Here is an 18,953-nt window from a genome sequence, read left to right as displayed (position 1 = left end):
CCTCACGGGTGACAAGCAGCTCTCTACAAATCCACCCTACATTTACATTACATTCCAGTGACCCCCATCGATAAGTGATGGTTTGTTGTCTGATCCTTTTAGTCTGATAGTACTCACACTCTCACTCACATTGACAGGAAAACAGCATCAAAATCTTACCTCAGCCTACTTAGAAAGTATGAACTCGCACAACCTGAGAGTGCTTTTCATCATTTTGATCATGTCCTCAAGCTGGTAGATAGAGAGAATGGAAACAAGAAGGCTATTTAGACATGACAACATGTATAACAGTTGACTTATTTTTCTCAAAAAACGCATATTGTGGGCATTGCCAGTAAGTGGTTGACCCCAAGGAATAGGAGCTTTTTTCTCCATTGATTAAAGCCAAGGCCAGCCAATTCTTTGTCTAGTCTAGAAGTGAGGATAGAAAAAGCTAAATTTGCTCCTATTGTGAAAGGGAATTTTTAGCCCATAGATCCTTGCTCGCCCACAAATTGGATCAACCCCAGTGTATTTTGTTTCACAGAAGAGGTTAGTCTAGTAGTCAGAAGGGTCATTGTTTTAAATAATCTCTTTTTCCTTCAGGAGATAAATTCCACCTCTGTACATTTACACTGTACACTAAAACCAGCTTTGAAGTTAAGAAATCAGCTCTAGCTCTCTAAGGGAACCAGTGGATGAGAGACGGATTGAGTTGCTACACCATTCACTCCTTGTTAATAACGTAAAGAATTCCTTGTGTTTCTGAAAATGGAGTATAGTTTCCATGGGAAGTTATTTGTGTGATATCATGTGGATGTACTTTGTTTGTGAAGATGGTATGGAAGAAACAGAATTTGAGAGAGAAGGCACATGAACATGATGGTATTGTATTTTAAAGAAAACTCACATGTTTCTCAGGTGAAAAGTTGGGGATGTGGAAGTCATCCCTGTATTCTGGTGGTGGTACTTCTTCAAGCAGATTGTCTGGATCCTGAAAATATAATAAAAAAAGATCAGCATTACCAAGACCGTTGTAAACAAATGTAGACTGTCATGAGTCTTGAAGATGAAAGTCATGAAAGGCTGCACACCTCAAGCAAATAAAAAACATATGTACAAGAAACAGCATACTATGTTCACTCCTATTTTGGCATTTCACATCCTTAGCACCTTGTACTCATCACCTAAAAGCAGAACAAATGTGTGAGTGAAATATTGCTTTTGTGAGTAATGGATCAAAGATGCAGTAACAGTGAATAATAGTGATTTAGCAGTGTATACGTGTGCTGCTACCATAAGTGCTCACTCTGCTCTTTACCTATGAAATCTTGTATGGCTCTTTCTAAACAATACAGTTTCTACCTTATCTGATAAATACCATCCTGGCTCCCAAAGGGCTCACCTACCATTGACAGATCACTCACCTCCACTACATTGTAAAGAAATCAAGAAAGAAATTACTGGGGGACGCGGCCAAGCAGCCTAAGATGGTAGCCGCATTTTGAGCGAGCTACATGCCAGCTCCTAGAACCTTGCTGAATCCGAACTTCAGGTGACCTATTTTCAGTTGCAGGCACCAGTGCAGTGGCCCTATAATCACCCCCTTTGGCCCACCCGAACCTATCCAGGGAGCCCTGGATGAGAGAGCCAATTTCTGCAATCGACGGCCTGGGTGTGCATACGGCCTACCTGTAGATGGGCCTGCCAGAGGCAAACACCACCTGGAGCTGTGAACCCACAGTGGCAAACCCTCTCTGCATCGACTCCAGGAGCGTGAGAGAAGACAGGCGCGTGGCTGAGGTGTGGCACATTGCTGCTTTCACTTCCAGGTGGTGGCCTGTAACAATGTAACGGGCACCTTAGAGTGGAGGAGATGGACTGGTCACCACACGTGGCTAGAACTGAAACTGCAGCCTGGTTGAGCCAACTATAGGGCCACCTTTTCTTGGATGCATACATCCATGTAGTGCCCACTACACTTGTCCCCTTTGGCCAACCTAAGCCCATGTAGGGAGTCGGGGATGAGAGAAACTTATTAGGCAAACAACGACCTGCCGGGAGATGGACATAGCGCCAACAGACACCACCTGGAGCTGCAATCTCACTGCAGCGACTTACCTCTACCTCTGCATTGACTCTTGACTCGCTAGGGAGAGGATACAGCCACATGGGAGGGGAGTGGTAGGGACCACCTTTCATTTTAAGCCCGCTCATGGGCTTGTGACAGCCGAGCTGATTTGGTGGCCCAGAGTAGAAAAGAGGGGGTGGGCAACATGAGAGAAATTCCCCAGAGAATACTTCAGAACCAGCATCATGGATTGTGAGCTATCCTCCTACTTCATTCTGGAAAGGGTGCACAGGGCATTGGCCCTAAGGCCACAGCCAGGGAGACCGCCTAGAGGCATTACCATCAGTATACTGTACCTTATGGACAGACTATATCCTGCGGCAGGCACAACAACGTCCATTGCACCAACTCTATGGTTATGCTCTCCCCCGATTATGCAGGTAAAGTGCTGCCCCTTCTTATATCTTTCTTAGAGGTTAAGTGAAAAGTTAGGGCTAAGGACATTCAATACATGCTGATGTACCCTGCCAAACTGAAAGTAATGTATCAGTGGAGAACCATTTTGTTTAAGAGTCCGGAAGAGCTCTGGGACTGAGCGGCGGAGAGGAAATAACGGATGTATGACGTTACAACGCATACTTTTACCACGCATACCATTACAACGCGGTTTTTACCACGCATACCATTACAACGCATAGCGCTTTGGGGTGCTGGATAGTGAATAGTTTAATTTACTATTCCAACTCCAGTCCCCGTGGACACTAGGGAAGGTTATTGGATAGTAAATTAACCTATTCCCTATCCTAGAGCGCCCCCCAGCGCAATGCGTTGTAATGGTATGCGTGGTCAAAACCGCGTTGTAATGGTAGTGCGTGGTAAAAAATGCGTGGTAAAGGTTGTATACCGAAATAACTGCCCATATCAACTAAGGAACCAATGACAATTTGGGAGGCCGAAGGAGGTCAACCATCCCACTCTAGGAGGAAACTCAGCAGACTGATAGGAGGCCAACTGTGGTCACAACTGGAGGACAGACATAGGGCATCCTCCTCAGAGAGCTCTGGTGATCATTGGGGAGGGGACGCTACCAGTGGATGATGAGATGTTATTCAGTGGTATAGAGTTTGGTCCCTTTCCTTCCTTTCTTCCATGTAGAGCTACAAGTTTATTCTCATTCACAGACAAAGAAGAGACACATTGCATCTGTAAAGAGGGTCTGTCTTGGGGCAAATCACTCCCTGCTACACAAGACTATGGTGATTACTTTATTTTACTATACTATGTTGTATTGTATGTTGTTCCTATTCTTGTTTTTGGGGCGGCAGATGCTTCCTCTTTAGAAGTGTTGATTAGAGGGTTGTTGGGGGAAAAGTTGGGTACTTTAGGGTTGAGTTAGATCACAAACAACGTCTCATGCAAGACCCATTGCACAGGCCCTAGTCAAACAGGCCCTTTTTAGGCTCTATTTATTTACAGCACTATTAGAAAGTAGACATTGCACTTACTGCTTTTTGTGCGTGACAGCCCGTCTCTAATATACGTCTGGGGTGGGTGACAGCTACACTTTGTGCATTCAAGCAAGACCACCACAACACATAAAGTATAGATGGATCTGTGTACCCATCTAAATATATCTGCATTCTGATGGCCTTGCTTGGGCGGGGTGGAAGGGAGGGTCTAACACGTCACTTGAATAGGCAGTGTCCTGTCCTCACAAAAAGGACAGATTATCCCTGATGGACAGGACTGAGTTGAAAGGAGAACCTATGCACTTCAGAGGGCTGATTTGAAGTCACACCCTCACATCAAAGGCACTTTTGGGTATAAGTACTGGGTCTTTAACCCCCACCCCGAAAATCAGACACTTATAGATCTTGATCTGAATCTATCAGGAGGAATGTTGTGGTGCTCAAATGACTCATTTTTAGACTACAAGCTTGAAAGGCCTGCTTCTATCTAGCGTTGCCCTGCTGTCTGCTGCTCTCGGACTCTGCTGAAGGAGAGCTTGACTCTGCCTTACCGCCAAGTGATCTCCAGGTGCTTGTGGCTTGACTCCTGTTGCTTGAGACTCAGGGATATCAAAGTCCTTACCCCTGCTCCTGTGCCTGAACTTACTGGAAGTGGTCCGGTTAGAGGCTACACGCAGGTATCGAACGGGTGCCAGGCGTTGCGGGCAGTGTGCCATTTTCGCCTCCACCACCCTCCCGAGACCTATGGGGAGTGGATCTTTTATTTTTCAAACTATACAGGTTCCTCTGATTATGAGTTAATTTTCCCACAACTTGTTGGTTTGTTCATTTTGCACTGATTTTTAACTTTCACGTCCTCTGGTCAGGGTGGGCCTTAGCGTGCCCATACTCCCCATGGTCCTGACGAATGCCCAGTAAATCACACATCAAGGGCAGAAACATGTTGACCCCACTTTAAGTGGAAATAGCCAAACAATTAACTTGGTAGTTTCCTAAACCCATTGCTTTTAATATGTCAGATTGGCCACAGAATAAAGTTTTTATGTGAGACACAATCTGGACATTTTTAAACCCTTTTCACATTTACATAATCTTCACAACTAACCAGCTCCACAGTAATCCTGGCGTTGTAACACACCGGGGAGGCATTCGGCTTCTCCCGGTGGGCCCGATGATGAAGCATGTCACCAACCAGGGTGGTGAGTGAGGGCTTCCTATACAAATCTAATAAGACTTGCATACTCATCTTCTCTCCTTTTGTGCTTCTATACATTTGTTGATTTACACTCTTTTGTTGTTTGAAGCTTACTGGAAGTGGCCCAGATACTTGCAACATGGAATTTGGCGCATCTCCTGTCTGTGTGTAATAGAACCGGCGATCAACACTGTTGCTGGAGTTTAATTGCCACATCACATTTGAACCAGCACTTTGCCTCTAGAGATTAATGCATCGGACAGTGCATCTCCGCCACATCAGTTTGGTGAGATCGAGGCATCCCCTCGACTGTGTGGCAGAATCTGGTGAGGCACATCACTCAACACCTCTCGACTCAAGCACCCATCTTCCAAACTAACACATCGTCATCACTACGTGGGACAGATCGACCCATCTCACTGTTTGTGACCAGGAAAGGTACTTTGATCACTTGGTCCTGCATGGGTCCTGTAGCTGGCCTGCCCTTCCACGCGGTCAGCCTGAACGTTGACTTTGACCCGGTCCAGCACGATGTAAAGTAACTTTTTTAATGCTACTTGCTTCTAAGCACTTTACTGCATGTATTCCTTTAACATTTAATATCTCAACTTCTATACATTGGATTTTTGTCATTTTGGTCTTGTTTTGTTTATAATAGTGTTAGTATTTCTAAACCTGTATGGAGTCTTTTTTGGGGTATTCTTTCTGTTGCTGTGTGTTTGTGTGATGCACAAACACTTTACACGTTGCCTCTTTATATAACCCTCACTGCTCTGTGCCAAGCTACCAGAGGGTGAGGTTATCTTTTAGTGTGGATCGAGCTTACCCTGACTAGGATTACCGCTTCTGCTTGGACAGGCTGCATTCTTTTGGCAACCAGAAACCCAATTTCTAACACATGAGACCCATAGGAAACCTGGGACAGGAATATGACCCCGTTGACACGCAAAATTAAGGGAAATATGGTAAGATAGATCTCCCCCCGATCAAGATGGAGTATAGAGCCAGTCAAGTCAAGAATAACTTTATTTTAGCTCAGAGAACCATGAAAAGATTTACAAATTAATATGATTAAAATACAATACATACACAATTCATCATAAAAAGGGAAAATCTCCGTACAGATTTTACTCCTAAGGCTATCTGATCGCAATGGAGTCTCTTATGTAGTTAGCCACTGCAATACAGATTTCAGCCGTAGCCAAAGACGGTAAGAAGTTAAAACCATCAATACGAGCAAGAGTGAGTATTTCTTAGTAATGGGAGCAGAAATCTAGTTCTCTCTGATTTATGCAATGTGCAAAATAATACAAAGTCCATAGTTCTTTAAACTGAGACATTATCACATGGGCAGAGCATAACCTTGTTTGACCACCCTCCTTGGCGAGGAAATGCCGGCAACAAAGTGCACAGTGCATAAACAGAACCTGGTTAGATAAAATCAGAACTGGAACTTAGTAGAAATAAATAGATAACATTGTGCAGGGGCAGGAAGCAAACAGGGGACTCCAATATTGTCATGTTGGTAACTAATAAGCCTATTGCCCCTGGAACAGTATGCCTCCTTGAAAACTCCTTTGGCATTTAGGGGAATTCATTCAGGGTTTTCAATAAAGTATTCCAGACCAATCTCATGGTAAATCCTCTCTAAATATTAAAACCATGGAATCTTTAAAACATTGTCTTATTTTTGGGAATCTTTATTAACATCACATGAGAATATTAAATCCTCAGAGGTCCCTATCTTGGCCTGTTAAATTGTTATGTTAAATTAGGGCTTATATAGCGCAACGGCTACTCCAAAGGAGTGTCCCGGCGCTTTGAGCTCCAAACCAAAAGGGGGGCAGAAAACATAACAGTAACAAAAAAAAGGGGCCACAGAGGGGAGAATTATCCGGCAAATAGCCAAGTTTTCAAGTTTTTCCTGAAAATAAGCAAATTAGAGGTGCTCCGCAGAGACAACGGCAATGAGTTCCAAAGCTTAGGAGCGAGAAAGCTAAAAGACCGGCCGCCTAGCCGAGCCTTTTTGATACGTGGAACCCGAGCCAAGGCCAAAGTTTCTGACCTAAGGGAGCGTGCCGGTCGATAAAAGTCCAGCCTCCTCTGAAGATACTTGGCACCAGTGCCATATAAGGCCTTGTGGGCAAGAGTCATAGTCTTAAACAGTATCCTCTTCCGCACCGGGAGCCAGTGAAGGGATGCAAGAAGATGAGAGGCACTAGTCCGACGATGAAGGCCAAAGATGGCACGCGCAGCAGCGTTCTGGGTGATCTGCAGGCGTTGGAGGAGGTATTCAGGCAGGCCCAGATAAAGAGCGTTAGAAGTAAAGAGTCTTCCATAAATTCTAGTTAAGTTCTGTATGGCAAAAGAGGTAGGAACACTTTTTGGGAGCATCAGTAATCTTTTCATGAATTTATTTTCGATTCCTACAAACTGTTGGTTTTTAGCGTAGCCCCAAACCCCAGCTCCATACCTGGCAATAGAGAGACATTTGGCCATAAAGGGTAATTAGTTCCTTCACAGGCTTGTGTCCCAATGTATGGTTTAAATCTTTTATTAATTTTCAAACAGGAAAAAGGACAAGACCCCCAGCTCCCTAGGGACAATGCAATAAAGACAAAAAGTTGTCCCCAATTTAGAAGCAAAACGGAATAGTGCATCCATCACGCTACTTGTCTGCTGTGCTCTTATGGTTAAAAGAGGTTCCCATCTCAACAGTTTGCAAAAAGATTGCCCAATTATGAGAAGTTACTGACCTTTTCTGTGTAATGTTCTAAAACCTGACAGGCATCTAAGTATGTGTTTTTTCCCCTTTACGGCCATATCTTACTATGACTGTGGTACCGGAGTGATGACTGGGGAGTAGGGTTACTAACGCTTTTTCCACACCCATACCTTCCAACATAGCCCATAATTTATCTCGGTTGACAGTGTCAAAAGCACCAGATAGGTCCATGAAGGCCAGATGGATAGAACTCTTCAAGGACCTTCTGTGCGTATTAATGATTAAAGATGAATTAAGATATTGTTCAGTTGTACCCCGCCCTCTCCTAAAACCATATTGAGTATTGGACAGAATCCAATTTTCTGATGCCCAATCTTTCAAGCGTGCAAGGAGGACTCTGCCCAAAACCTTATCTGTGGCATCTATCAACTAAATGGGCCTTTGGCATGCCAGGTCACGTTTTGCACCTTTCTTTAAAGATTGAGACCACTGTTGCTTCCTTCCATGATGAGGTTGTATAGCCCTCTTCAAAATGGTGGCATTGCCACAGCTGTTGTATGTTTTGCCACACTAGCTCCAGAAAATCCTTACCCATTGATTTACAACCCTACAGTTCAACATCAATAGCTACAAGTAGGGAGGACCGGTGTCATGAATCTCTCATAAGGAGTGCATTCAATCCTTTGTGATGGCGGACTAGGGGCAGTAGACATCAGACTATAATACTGGGCAGCTCAGCTCAGCTGCTGGCGGTTAATGACTGGATCTTTGGGGACCGGGGGGATCGGGGAGACCCAGCCACGAAACTTAAGCAGACTCCTTTTACCGGGTAAGCACCAGGGTTTTGGCTGTATGGGGAGTTTCTCCTGCCCACTATTCCAGCCATTTTAGCTGTTCCAGCCATTCCATTGATTAACTGGAGGTTACCTACTAGGAAGAAGCTGTTGTGCATGGGTACATGCCCAAAGGAAACGGTAAGGCTGCAGGGTACTGAGATAAGTTTGGGATCTGTAAATAGGGAGACATCTGGCCATATGATGTTCTACGACCAACTTGAAGCTAAAGTGGTTTGTTTACCTACTGTGCGGACATGCACTGGTTAGGCACACGGGCCACATAACAGTGTTCACAAGAGTACAGTCCATTAGAAATCTGACTCATGATGTTAGCTATTGGTAGGAAAGGCAGATCTTGCTTATACAGAATTCTGGTGCTAAATGTCCCAGACCGGCTAAACAAATTGCAGGAAAGATACGAGTCAGACCTGAAGCCCTTGGATGATGACAAATGGATTAAGGCAAACAATGGCAGCCGAAAATGGGTAATATTGCCTCACCTGAGGTTAGACCAGGTTAAAGAATATATTAAACCCCTGAGAGGCTATGAAGGATGGGGAGGGACAGCTGCCCTGAATATTTTCGTTATGGACAGGCCAGAAGCTCCTTCATGCATGTGGTATGGAAATGCCAGGTGATTCAGGTGTATTGGATCCTGCTATACCCTAACCTACAAAGGGTATGCCGATTTCTGATAGAACACAATCCCATGTTGGCTATCATGGAAGTATTTCTGGGATGGGATGGGTAAGGGGACAAAAACTGATGATTGGGACCAGTTGTGTTTTGCTAAACGTCACAAAGCAGGCCATTGGAGATGCAGGCCCCCCACAATCTCAAAGTAGCCAAGAGGGATGGTATAATTGCTCTTTTGCTGCGGAAGCAGTGTACAGATCCAGAGGGTAACCACAAAAGTATGATAGAATCTGGAGGCAGTGGAAAGTACAGCACAAAACACCCAGAGCTGGCCACCCATAGGAAGTTCTTGGTGGAAAGTGCACAGTTGTCCATGGCACATATCCATCTATAGTGAACCGGATTGGTAGCAGCAGACTTAACTGACTTCTACTTCATGGTATTCCAGAACTAAATGGGATGTTGTGCAAGGGGGCATGGGATGGAGTGCTATGCAGTGATACAGTAGTGTGATCTTAAATGTGTTGAAAACTCAATAAAAAGAATTTTCAAAAAATAAAGAAATTACTATCCAGCTACAGGAAAATTCAATAAGAATTTCCTCTTGCGCAATAACTGCTCTTGAACCAGGGTGAAATTGCAGCAATGAAACTCAACCAATCTGTTCACTTCGCTGTCAAAGCTGACCCTGCAGTTGCGCCAGCTGGACTTTTCCCCAACTTTTAATATTATTATTATATCATTGACTGAAGTCCTACAACCTATCATGGGATTTTCAGGCTGTCAGAAATCCCTCAATACGGTGAGCTGTATGGCTACCAGGTCAGTGGAGTACATGCTTCCACTGCCCTGCCCAAATGGAGTTCATTATTTGATGGGCTGGCCCATCTATCAACACTCCAATATTTCTGAAGTTCAGATTATAGAAATATCTATGCATACATACATGCAATACCAGTGTAAAGTGTTAGAGTAACTAGCTAGAGCTGGGACTGCTGTTGTGACTGACATATTCTAAGACACCTTTCTCCCCCCTTTTTTGGTGCTGTTGCATTCCTCTAAACTATTCATCTAATCTGAGCCTTTCATTGTCTTGCTTTTGTTAGCCACTGATCATCTTAATCACCATTGTCATACCCCCAGCCAATGAGCAGAGACCTTCACATATATTAGCTTGCATGCTTTTAGAATAGGTCTCAAATTTGCACGGGTTAGAGCTATAGACGTAAATGACAGTGTCTTTTACTCATGTTTTTTGGTTTGGAGTGTAGTGGATGTATGTGGTGTCCAGTGGAATTATGTTGGTTGTATTCAAGTTGTTAGTTTTGAAATTGTGTGGGGTAGAAGTGTGTGGTGTATTTGTGTAGTGGAATTGCGGTGCATTGTGAATAGATAGGGGTGAGAGCTGCACAAAATAGATAGAAATGGATGATAGAGAGGGATAGGTAGTTTGTGCAGGAAATGGTGATTGAAGTTGAGATAGAAGAGCAGAAAGAGTATGTGAGAAAGAAGGGTAGAGCAGACCACAGATGCATAAAAGGGAGCACATGTGTATGCGGAAAACACCTGAAGAATAAGAGGAGAGTGTGGGTTTGAGGGACAGAAATTTTAGATAGAGGAGCAGAAAGTGTATGTGAGAAAGAAGGGGAGAGGAGGCCATAGATGCATAAAGTGGGGGCAAATATGTATGCATGAAAGTAAAACACTTAAAGAATAAGAGGAGAGTGTGGGTTTGAGGGACAGAAATTTGTGAAAAGGCATGGTATGGAAACTGTGCTTGAGAACTCAAGTGAACTGTATGAGAGAGGCGTGAAGAGTGCATGAGAGAGCGAGAGAGAGCAGTGAGAGAGAGTAAGAGAGAGAGAGATAGAGGTACAAGTGGAAGGGGCACCAATAATAGGGGGGAAAGCGAGAGGTGGACCAGTGAAGAGCGTGAGGAGGTACAGGAAGGTAGCGGATGTGAGCAGGCAGTATAGAGAGAAGACAGGGAGCGTGAGGGAGGGATGGGAGAGATCAGCGGGATTGTAAGATGAGAGGGGGTACTGGGAATCTGAGGGAGAGATGAGAGAGGCAGTGGGTGTGTAGGGAAGTGATGACAGGGTTGATGATAGTGCAAGGGAGTGAGTGATGTGTTAGATTGGAATTGTTTGTTGTGGAATTGTATGGCATGGTGTGAAGCTGTGTAGAGGAAATATGTGGCATGATGTGCTCTGGAATATGTGGATATAACTGAAGAGTGATGATAGTGACAGCAAATGGGAAGCTCATGGGCAGGCTAAAGCCCATCCAGTGGATGCAGCATGTCTCGGTTTGAGACAGCCCATATGCTCCGTCTAGAGCTGAGGTGTAAAAAACATGACTTTATCCAGCTGCGTGGTTTACCATCAGAGAGATACCAAATAGTGCTGCAATACTTTGCCTGCACAAGCGCATATGTGTTCTCTTCTGTGTTCTCAGAGTGAGACAGAGAGCAAGATTGAATGAGCAAGCAGACATTGTAGTTTATGAATTTGTGGTAGCAGCATTCCCGACAAACAAAATGGCTGTGTGTGTTTTGACCACGGTGTGGGGGCAGTTGACAGATTTGTAGATGCAGAAAATATGGGTGTCACTAAATGTTTAATATGTCATCCTGCCCTTGGAAGAATGCCGACGAACGTAATCCTAGAAAAATCACATGTACATGCAATTACGGTATAATCAATATAATAACAGAAACATATGTAACAGGTTTCATTGGATCAGATAATGAGTGTAAAATGACTTTGACAGTTACCAAAATGTTTATTGTGTAGTACCTTACAGTTTGCCACTCATTTCCACACACATACTAACCGTTTGACCTACATTTACTTTCTGAGAAAAATAGGCAATGTTCATGTTTTATTGACCAGGCAGTGCACGGAGTGGGAGACCACTTCAGTGCGGGCCACACTTTGCAGGAAAAGGCCCTACCTGCAGGTCCCGGGTGGGCGGTGGAAAGGGACAATTAAATGCTCACACTTTCAATTCCACTGCAGTGTGAGGGGTGCAAGGCCACAGGAGTTAGAATCATAGAATAATGAACAAGACTAGCCTCAAAAGAATTGAAACAAAGATTCCAGCAATTTGCGGCAGCCCCGGCTGCCAGGGCGTGTTATACAAATTTCCAACATGATACGACTAATGCTGAATTACCATAAACATAAAAGTCTACCACAGTTGGCAGCTCATCATGCTCAGAAAGAAAAAAAAAATGTAGCAAGTTTCTATTTGTAGCATGCTTCATTAAATAAACCCTGGCCTACGACAAAAGGTCTATGCAGGGCTTCAAGTGTTATGAAAAAACTGGTGGGTCCCTCAAAGGGGTATGGCAAGAAGATTACGGATGTGGCTTAAAACATGTAAGCTAATAATATGTGCTTCTATATAGTGTGCCTCCCCAATAGTAGTTTGGAGCTGCTGTCATTGCACCCAGATAGATAATACAGCAAGTTACAAGGCTGATACAACAAGCCCAGGTTGTCAGCTTTGTCAATGGTGTGTATTTCCATTGGCTATATCTGAGGGTGAACATTTCCATGCCGTTTTCAAATAATTTGTTTCCTTTTAAGTCTTTTCTCTCTCACTGGGGGCTGGTTATCAAAGGGAGGATTTGAAAAGGTTAGTTTAAATAGGCCATCTTCTGTTTTTCCTGAGTTTAACGCAGGATATCCAAGTAAAGCCCTTGCCTTTCTCTCAAAACTTTTTTTCCTGCACAACTTATTTTTAACAGACTTGGTGTTTCACAAAAGATATGCTTCAATACCTCGATTACACACTCAAAGCATTTCTTCCTGCAGAACAGTTGTCATGTAAAAATATATGGTTTACATGTAAACCTTTAGTGCCCTAGGGCCAAGTTTACACTATATAAACTGCCAGAAAAAAAAGAAAGAAAAAAGCATAACCTGATCTTTGTGTGGCCTGGCAAGTCATATGTCCTTTTGTGCAACAACATCATGTAAGCATAATCGTTGCCTTAGTTGCAGAAGTATACAAGCACATGAAGGGCAGAAACCTTCCCTAGTAGAGGACAATGACAGTTAATGTAATTTGTAGTGAACACTGTAATAATGTACTCTGTATTATATTGCTGTTCTGCAGAGTATGTTGCAATGGTAAAAGACCCCTTACCCTGAGCCAAGCTGGTTGCTGCATTTCGGACCCCCATTGGAATCGGATTTTGGACCTTATCCCAGAGGATTCCTTGTTCCCGAGTGCTACAAGCGCTGCTAGCGTTTTGAACCTCGCCGGACCCGCTTCGCGGGTCCCGCAACGCCGTGTGCTTGGAGGCGCCTGTCAGTGTGGGTCTGCTGTTGCTGTTGAGGAGGAGCAGGCAGGGCAGAGTGTCGGCGGGGCTGCGAGTAGGCAGGGACTCCAGTGTCCAGGAGCCCCTGCGCGCCCATTGAACACACCTGGCTGCTCTCCCCGCTGGACACGCCCCCCGCCTGATTGTTTGAAAAAGCCGGCACTCGCATCTAATCTCTGGAACCCTTACCCTGAGCCAAGCTGGTTGCTGCATTTCGGACCCCCATTGGAATCAGATTTCGACCTTATCCCAGAGGATTCCTTGTTCCCGAGTGCTGCAAGCGCTGCTAGCGTTTTAAACCTCGCCGGACCCGCTTCGCGGGTCCCGCAGCGCCGTGTGCTTGGAGGCGCCTGTCAGTGTGGGTCTGCTGTTGCTGTTGAGGAGGAGCAGGCAGGGCAGAGTGTCGGCGGGGCTGCGAGTAGGCAGGGACTCCAGTGTCCAGGAGCCCCTGCGCGCCCATTGAACACACCTGGGCTGCTCTCCCCGCTGGACACGCCCCCCGCCTGATTGTTTGAAAAAGCCGGCACTCGCATCTAATCTCTGGAACCCTTACCCTGAGCCAAGCTGGTTGCTGCGTTTCGGACCCCCATTGGAATCGGATTTCGGACCTTATCCCAGAGGATTCCTTGTTCCCTTAGTTGCAGAAGTATACAAGCACATGAAGGGCAGAAACCTTCCCTAGTAGAGGACAATGACAGTTAATGTAATTTGTAGTGAACACTGTAATAATGTACTCTGTATTATATTGCTGTTCTGCAGAGTATGTTGCAATGGTAAAAGACCCCTTACCCTGAGCCAAGCTGGTTGCTGCATTTCGGCCCCCATTGGAATCGGATTTCGGACCTTATCCCAGAGGATTCCTTGTTCCCGAGTGCTACAAGCGCTGCTAGCGCTTTGAACCTCGCCGGACCCGCTTCGCGGGTCCCGCAGCGCCGTGTGCTTGGAGGCGCCTGTCAGTGTGGGTCTGCTGTTGCTGTTGAGGAGGAGCAGGCAGGGCAGAGTGTCGGCGGGGCTGCGAGTAGGCAGGGACTCCAGTGTCCAGGAGCCCCTGCGCGCCCATTGAACACACCTGGCTGCTCTCACCGCTGGACACGCCCCCCGCCTGATTGTTTGAAAAAGCCGGCACTCGCATCTAATCTCTGGAACCCTTACCCTGAGCCAAGCTGGTTGCTGCATTTCGGACCCCCATTGGAATCAGATTTCGGACCTTATCCCAGAGGATTCCTTGTTCCCGAGTGCTGCAAGCGCTGCTAGCGTTTTAAACCTCGCCGGACCCGCTTCGCGGGTCCCGCAGCGCCGTGTGCTTGGAGGCGCCTGTCAGTGTGGGTCTGCTGTTGCTGTTGAGGAGGAGCAGGCAGGGCAGAGTGTCGGCGGGGCTGCGAGTAGGCTGGGACTCCAGTGTCCAGGAGCCCCTGTGCGCCCATTGAACACACCTGGGCTGCTCTCCCCGCTGGACACGCCCCCGCCTGATTGTTTGAAAAAGCCGGCACTCGCATCTAATCTCTGGAACCCTTACCCTGAGCCAAGCTGGTTGCTGCATTTCGGACCCCCATTGGAATCGGATTTCGGACCTTATCCCAGAGGATTCCTTGTTCCCGAGTGCCGCAAGCGCTGCTAGCGTTTTGAACCTCGCCGGACCCGCTTCGTGGGTCCCGCAGCGCCTTGTGCTTGGAGGCGCCTGTCAGTGTGGGTCTGCTGTTGCTGTTGAGGAGGAGCAGGCAGGGCAGAGTGTCGGCGGGGCTGCGAGTAGGCAGGGACTCCAGTGTCCAGGAGCCCCTGCGCGCCCATTGAACACACCTGGGCTGCTCTCCCCGCTGGACACACCCCCCTGTCCTTCCACCAATTGGCTAGCTGCACCAAGTATAAAATTGATTACATTTCCCGCTAAGCGGGAGCGCGCCGGGAGAAGCCCGGGACAAGGGCGGGACCGTCTGTGGCCGTCCGGGGCCGAGGGAGGCCGGGCTGGGCCATCCCATTGACATTTGCCGCACTGGTACTGTAAGCAAGTTATTATAGTTGCGACAGTAATTATACTTGTTGTTATATATTGAGGTGCCTAGGGGTTATCTACATGGCCTGCTCTACAAATACATCCACTTTGCTGCCGTTGGTGGGTGAAGCGGAAGCAGCTGTTATGGGCCCCCTAGATACCTATTTTAAACGGCTGCCCCCTGGACATCGACAGGGAAATCTCCTTGGCAGAAAGACTTGCAGGGCGTAGGTTGTCCATAGAATTGTTGAAAACCCCTCTTGAAAAACGCAAAAGCCAAAGTTTCCCCTCATTGGTAACCCCCCTATCATCTATCTTGCTCCCTGCGGTACACGACATTTCAAATCTTTCACTCCCAGTAAATGAGCCATCGGATACCTTCCCTTTAGAAATAGTAACCACTACTTTGCCTGAAAAGTCCCCCGGTGTTCCAACCAACTCACCCACTGGGCAACATCTTACAACTCAACCCAGTGTTCTAGCACATACTATAAAACCTAAACCTTGTACAAAAAGGAAAAGGGTGTTATTGCAAAGAAAGGGCAGTTTCTAAAACCCCCAAAAAAACATATGAAACTGAGCCGACATATTACTGGGGATAACCTTATTGGGCTACCGGCGGGCGAGGGAGGAGTTGTTTCATTAGGCTTGGATCCCGTAACAATGGTATCCCCTGGGGTACCATTACCATCAGGCCCAGATCCCATTGTCATAGCATCCCCTGGGACACCAACACCCAAGCCACAATTTATTCTAGAAGTGGAGAAACTAATAAGGTCCCTCTTGAACCCCTTTGAGGATAGACTTAAAAAGCTGGCGGAACAATTGGACCATCTAGAACAGGCGAGCTTAGATAATTTCTTTTCCACCAAATCTCTAATTAAGTCTTGCCTTAAAACGGGAGGAAATGTGAACACCCAACAATCAGTTGAGCGAGATGTGGGTGCCCCGCCGGTTGTCTTACAACCTCCTACTGCGAGTATTGCGAGTAGCTCCCAGGGAAAAGGTCAAAGTAGTAAGACTACCAATGACCAATCAACTGCTCTAATTAATACTAATTGTGGGAAAACCAAGCCCCAGAGCACTGCAGTCAAAGGTAGAAAAGATTTGCCAAAGAATGCCACCCCTGTTATTACTAATACTTTATCCCTGCAAAGTACTTCGACATCCAGCCATGGTCCTTTGGCAAGCAATGATAAAAATCTAGGTAAAAATAGTGTTGGAACATATAAGTCCCATGCTCCAAAAGTGCCAAATAGAGGTGGCCTTGCAAGTGATGGAAGTAATATATTAGTGGGGAATAGGGCTCCCATGATACCAAAGAATGTTGCCCCACCATGTCCTGTTGTCCAGGAACAAAGCCAACCAATACCCTATGCGACAAAACTTCCGACTAGGATACCCCCGATACAACTTACCCCTGATTCCTACCCCTATGTGGCTATCCTTACCAATGTTCCTCCCCTACTTCTAGGGCAAAGAGAAACCTATGAAATGCTAAAAAACAAGGTCATGCATTGGTTAAGGGTTAACAGACCTCTACCTGGGGAAGTGGATGGATTGATCATCGGGGTTAGAAGGGTTAACTGGATAGGCAGTACCCTGAAACAACTGGGGGGTGAATGTATCATAATTAACTTCCAAGACCCGAGGGTGGTAGGACTGATCACGAGACCTGGTTGGAGTACTAGTAGTGGTGGGATTGGTATTGTGGACCTCACTTTTTTTTATCCAAGACCAGTGGACGCTCTTCTTGGTGGGAATAACGAGCCAGGGAGATTCCGTTTTTTTCCTTTGGCAGAGATGAACCGTTCCCATGTTCCTATCTCACAATTAAATGTCTGTTATGGACAACCATGCAATCCTCATGATGGGTTGGGAAATTTGAGGTGGGGATGTTGACGGAGACCGGCAGATCCAATTGTAAATGTGGGCATTGTGGCTAGAGAGAATAACCCAGAGAAATCACTGGCAATAACAAGGGATGTAACAACAAGTCCAAATGGAGCGACCACCAATATGGAATATGGAAATGTGAGAAGGGATAGCATGATATGTAGGGGAAATATGGTGGGTGAATCAAGGTTTTCATTAGACACGGGTGTCACCGAGGGCAGGGTTGGTAATTGTGTGGACACTGTTATGGAAGAGGAATGCAACTGCGAGAGCTTGATCAACCACGCGTCTATGCCAGTTATCAATATGGGGAGCTGTAATAGCAATACCATGGGGAGGCTCCTTTCGTGGAATATCGCAGGGCTGCGTACTAGATTGCTGTCACAAAATTGGATAGATTTTGTCAACGGGTTTGAAATGTGTTTATTCCAGGAGACATGGGCTTGCGACCCAATTTTCCTCCCAGGCTATTTAAATTTTTGTATACCAGCGAGTAGAGGCCCAAGGGGCAGACCTATGGGAGGATTAACAGTTTGGATCAAGCAAACTCTACAAGTCAAAATAAAAGTGCTTGACCTGGGTTGCAAGGATATACAACTGCTTAGAATATCATCGGATAAGGGGAGTGTGATAGACATATACAATATCTATGCTAGGGGTATGAGTACTGGGAACTCCCCTACCCTAAAGGCTCTATCCTCCTTCCTAGAATCGCAGTCCCTGGGAAATAGAGTGGTTATGGCTGGCGACTTTAATAGGACCTTCGAGCCGTTGGAAAACACTGAACATCCACTAGGGCAGGAAGAAGACGTCCAATGGGGTGTCCCAAACCTGAATCTTGTACCAGTTAAGCGGTGGACAAAAGATATCTTGCTATTGAATGCGTTATGTTTGGAATATGGCTTGAGGGCCCTCAATGGAAGGACAAAGAGCGACCAGGGAGGCAATTGTACATTTGACAATGGTCATAGTAAAAGCAGAATAGACTATGTCATTTGTAGCCTTAATTTATGGTGTGGGGTGGGTGATATGGAAATTAAGGGTAGATTAGAAAGTGATCATAATCCCCTTTGTGTCACCCATTCCTGGTGGAGGGTCACGCCTGACAATCCAGAGCCGCCTAGCGAAGTTGTACCGGTTATGGCCAACGATACACGAAGAGTTAAATGGCCAAATGTGTTGGCAAACGTGGCTTCCATGGACTACATAGACTTGGAGGTGGATAAAGCAATTGCAGCCATGGAGATAATAAATCCTGTAACACCTGGATCCTCTTTAATAACAGCTATACACGATACGTTCTTTTCTCTTATAAAACCACATTTTACCAGATTAAATAAGGTAAATAGAAAAGCCCCAGTTAAAATGGCGAGGTGGTTCAATAAACAGTGCAGGTCATCCAGATTGGAATTGGGTAGGGCACTTAAAAGCAGAGACAAGGGTTTGATTAGTGTAGCTAGGAAACACTATAATGTTAGTATCCGCAAGGCCAAGAAAAAGTGGGAGGAGGAATATTGGGAAGAGTTGCTCGAAGCCTCTGGGTCAAGAAATTCTAGACTTTTTTGGCAAATTGTGAAGTGGGGACGAGGTGGTACCCCTAATAGCGCAGATAATAATATTAATGTGGCATCATGGGTTGAGTATTTTAAACCCCAGTATGCAGAAAACAGGGATATTGTGGCAATAGAACCGATTTCAGTGGTATTTTGTAAGGGAAACCTGTTTTCAAACAAAGAAGCAGAACTGGTAATTTCAACCCTACAAGGGGGGAAAGCACCAGGCTTAGATGGGATTCCCTCAGATATTTTTAAGCACGACAAGGTACG

The 18,953-nt window shown here is 45.8% G+C and overlaps 1 protein-coding gene across 1 annotated transcript in view; it reads right to left on the bottom strand.

Moving 5' to 3' along the window:
* Positions 1-874: 874 nt before the first annotated feature.
* The window catches only part of LOC144798101 (maestro heat-like repeat-containing protein family member 2A), a 60,320-nt gene continuing 42,241 nt past the window's right edge, over positions 875-18,953 (bottom strand). The window contains exon 15 of the mRNA XM_078668864.1: positions 875-973. Coding sequence (XP_078524990.1) covers positions 875-973 — 99 coding nt within the window. The remainder of the gene's footprint in view (positions 974-18,953) is intronic.

Source organism: Lissotriton helveticus, chromosome 12 (assembly GCF_964261635.1).
Source record: "Lissotriton helveticus chromosome 12, aLisHel1.1, whole genome shotgun sequence".
NCBI classification, from domain to species: Eukaryota; Metazoa; Chordata; class Amphibia; order Caudata; family Salamandridae; genus Lissotriton; species Lissotriton helveticus.
Note: the sequence above shows the minus strand (reverse complement) of the source record. Positions and strands in the feature narration are given on the sequence as shown.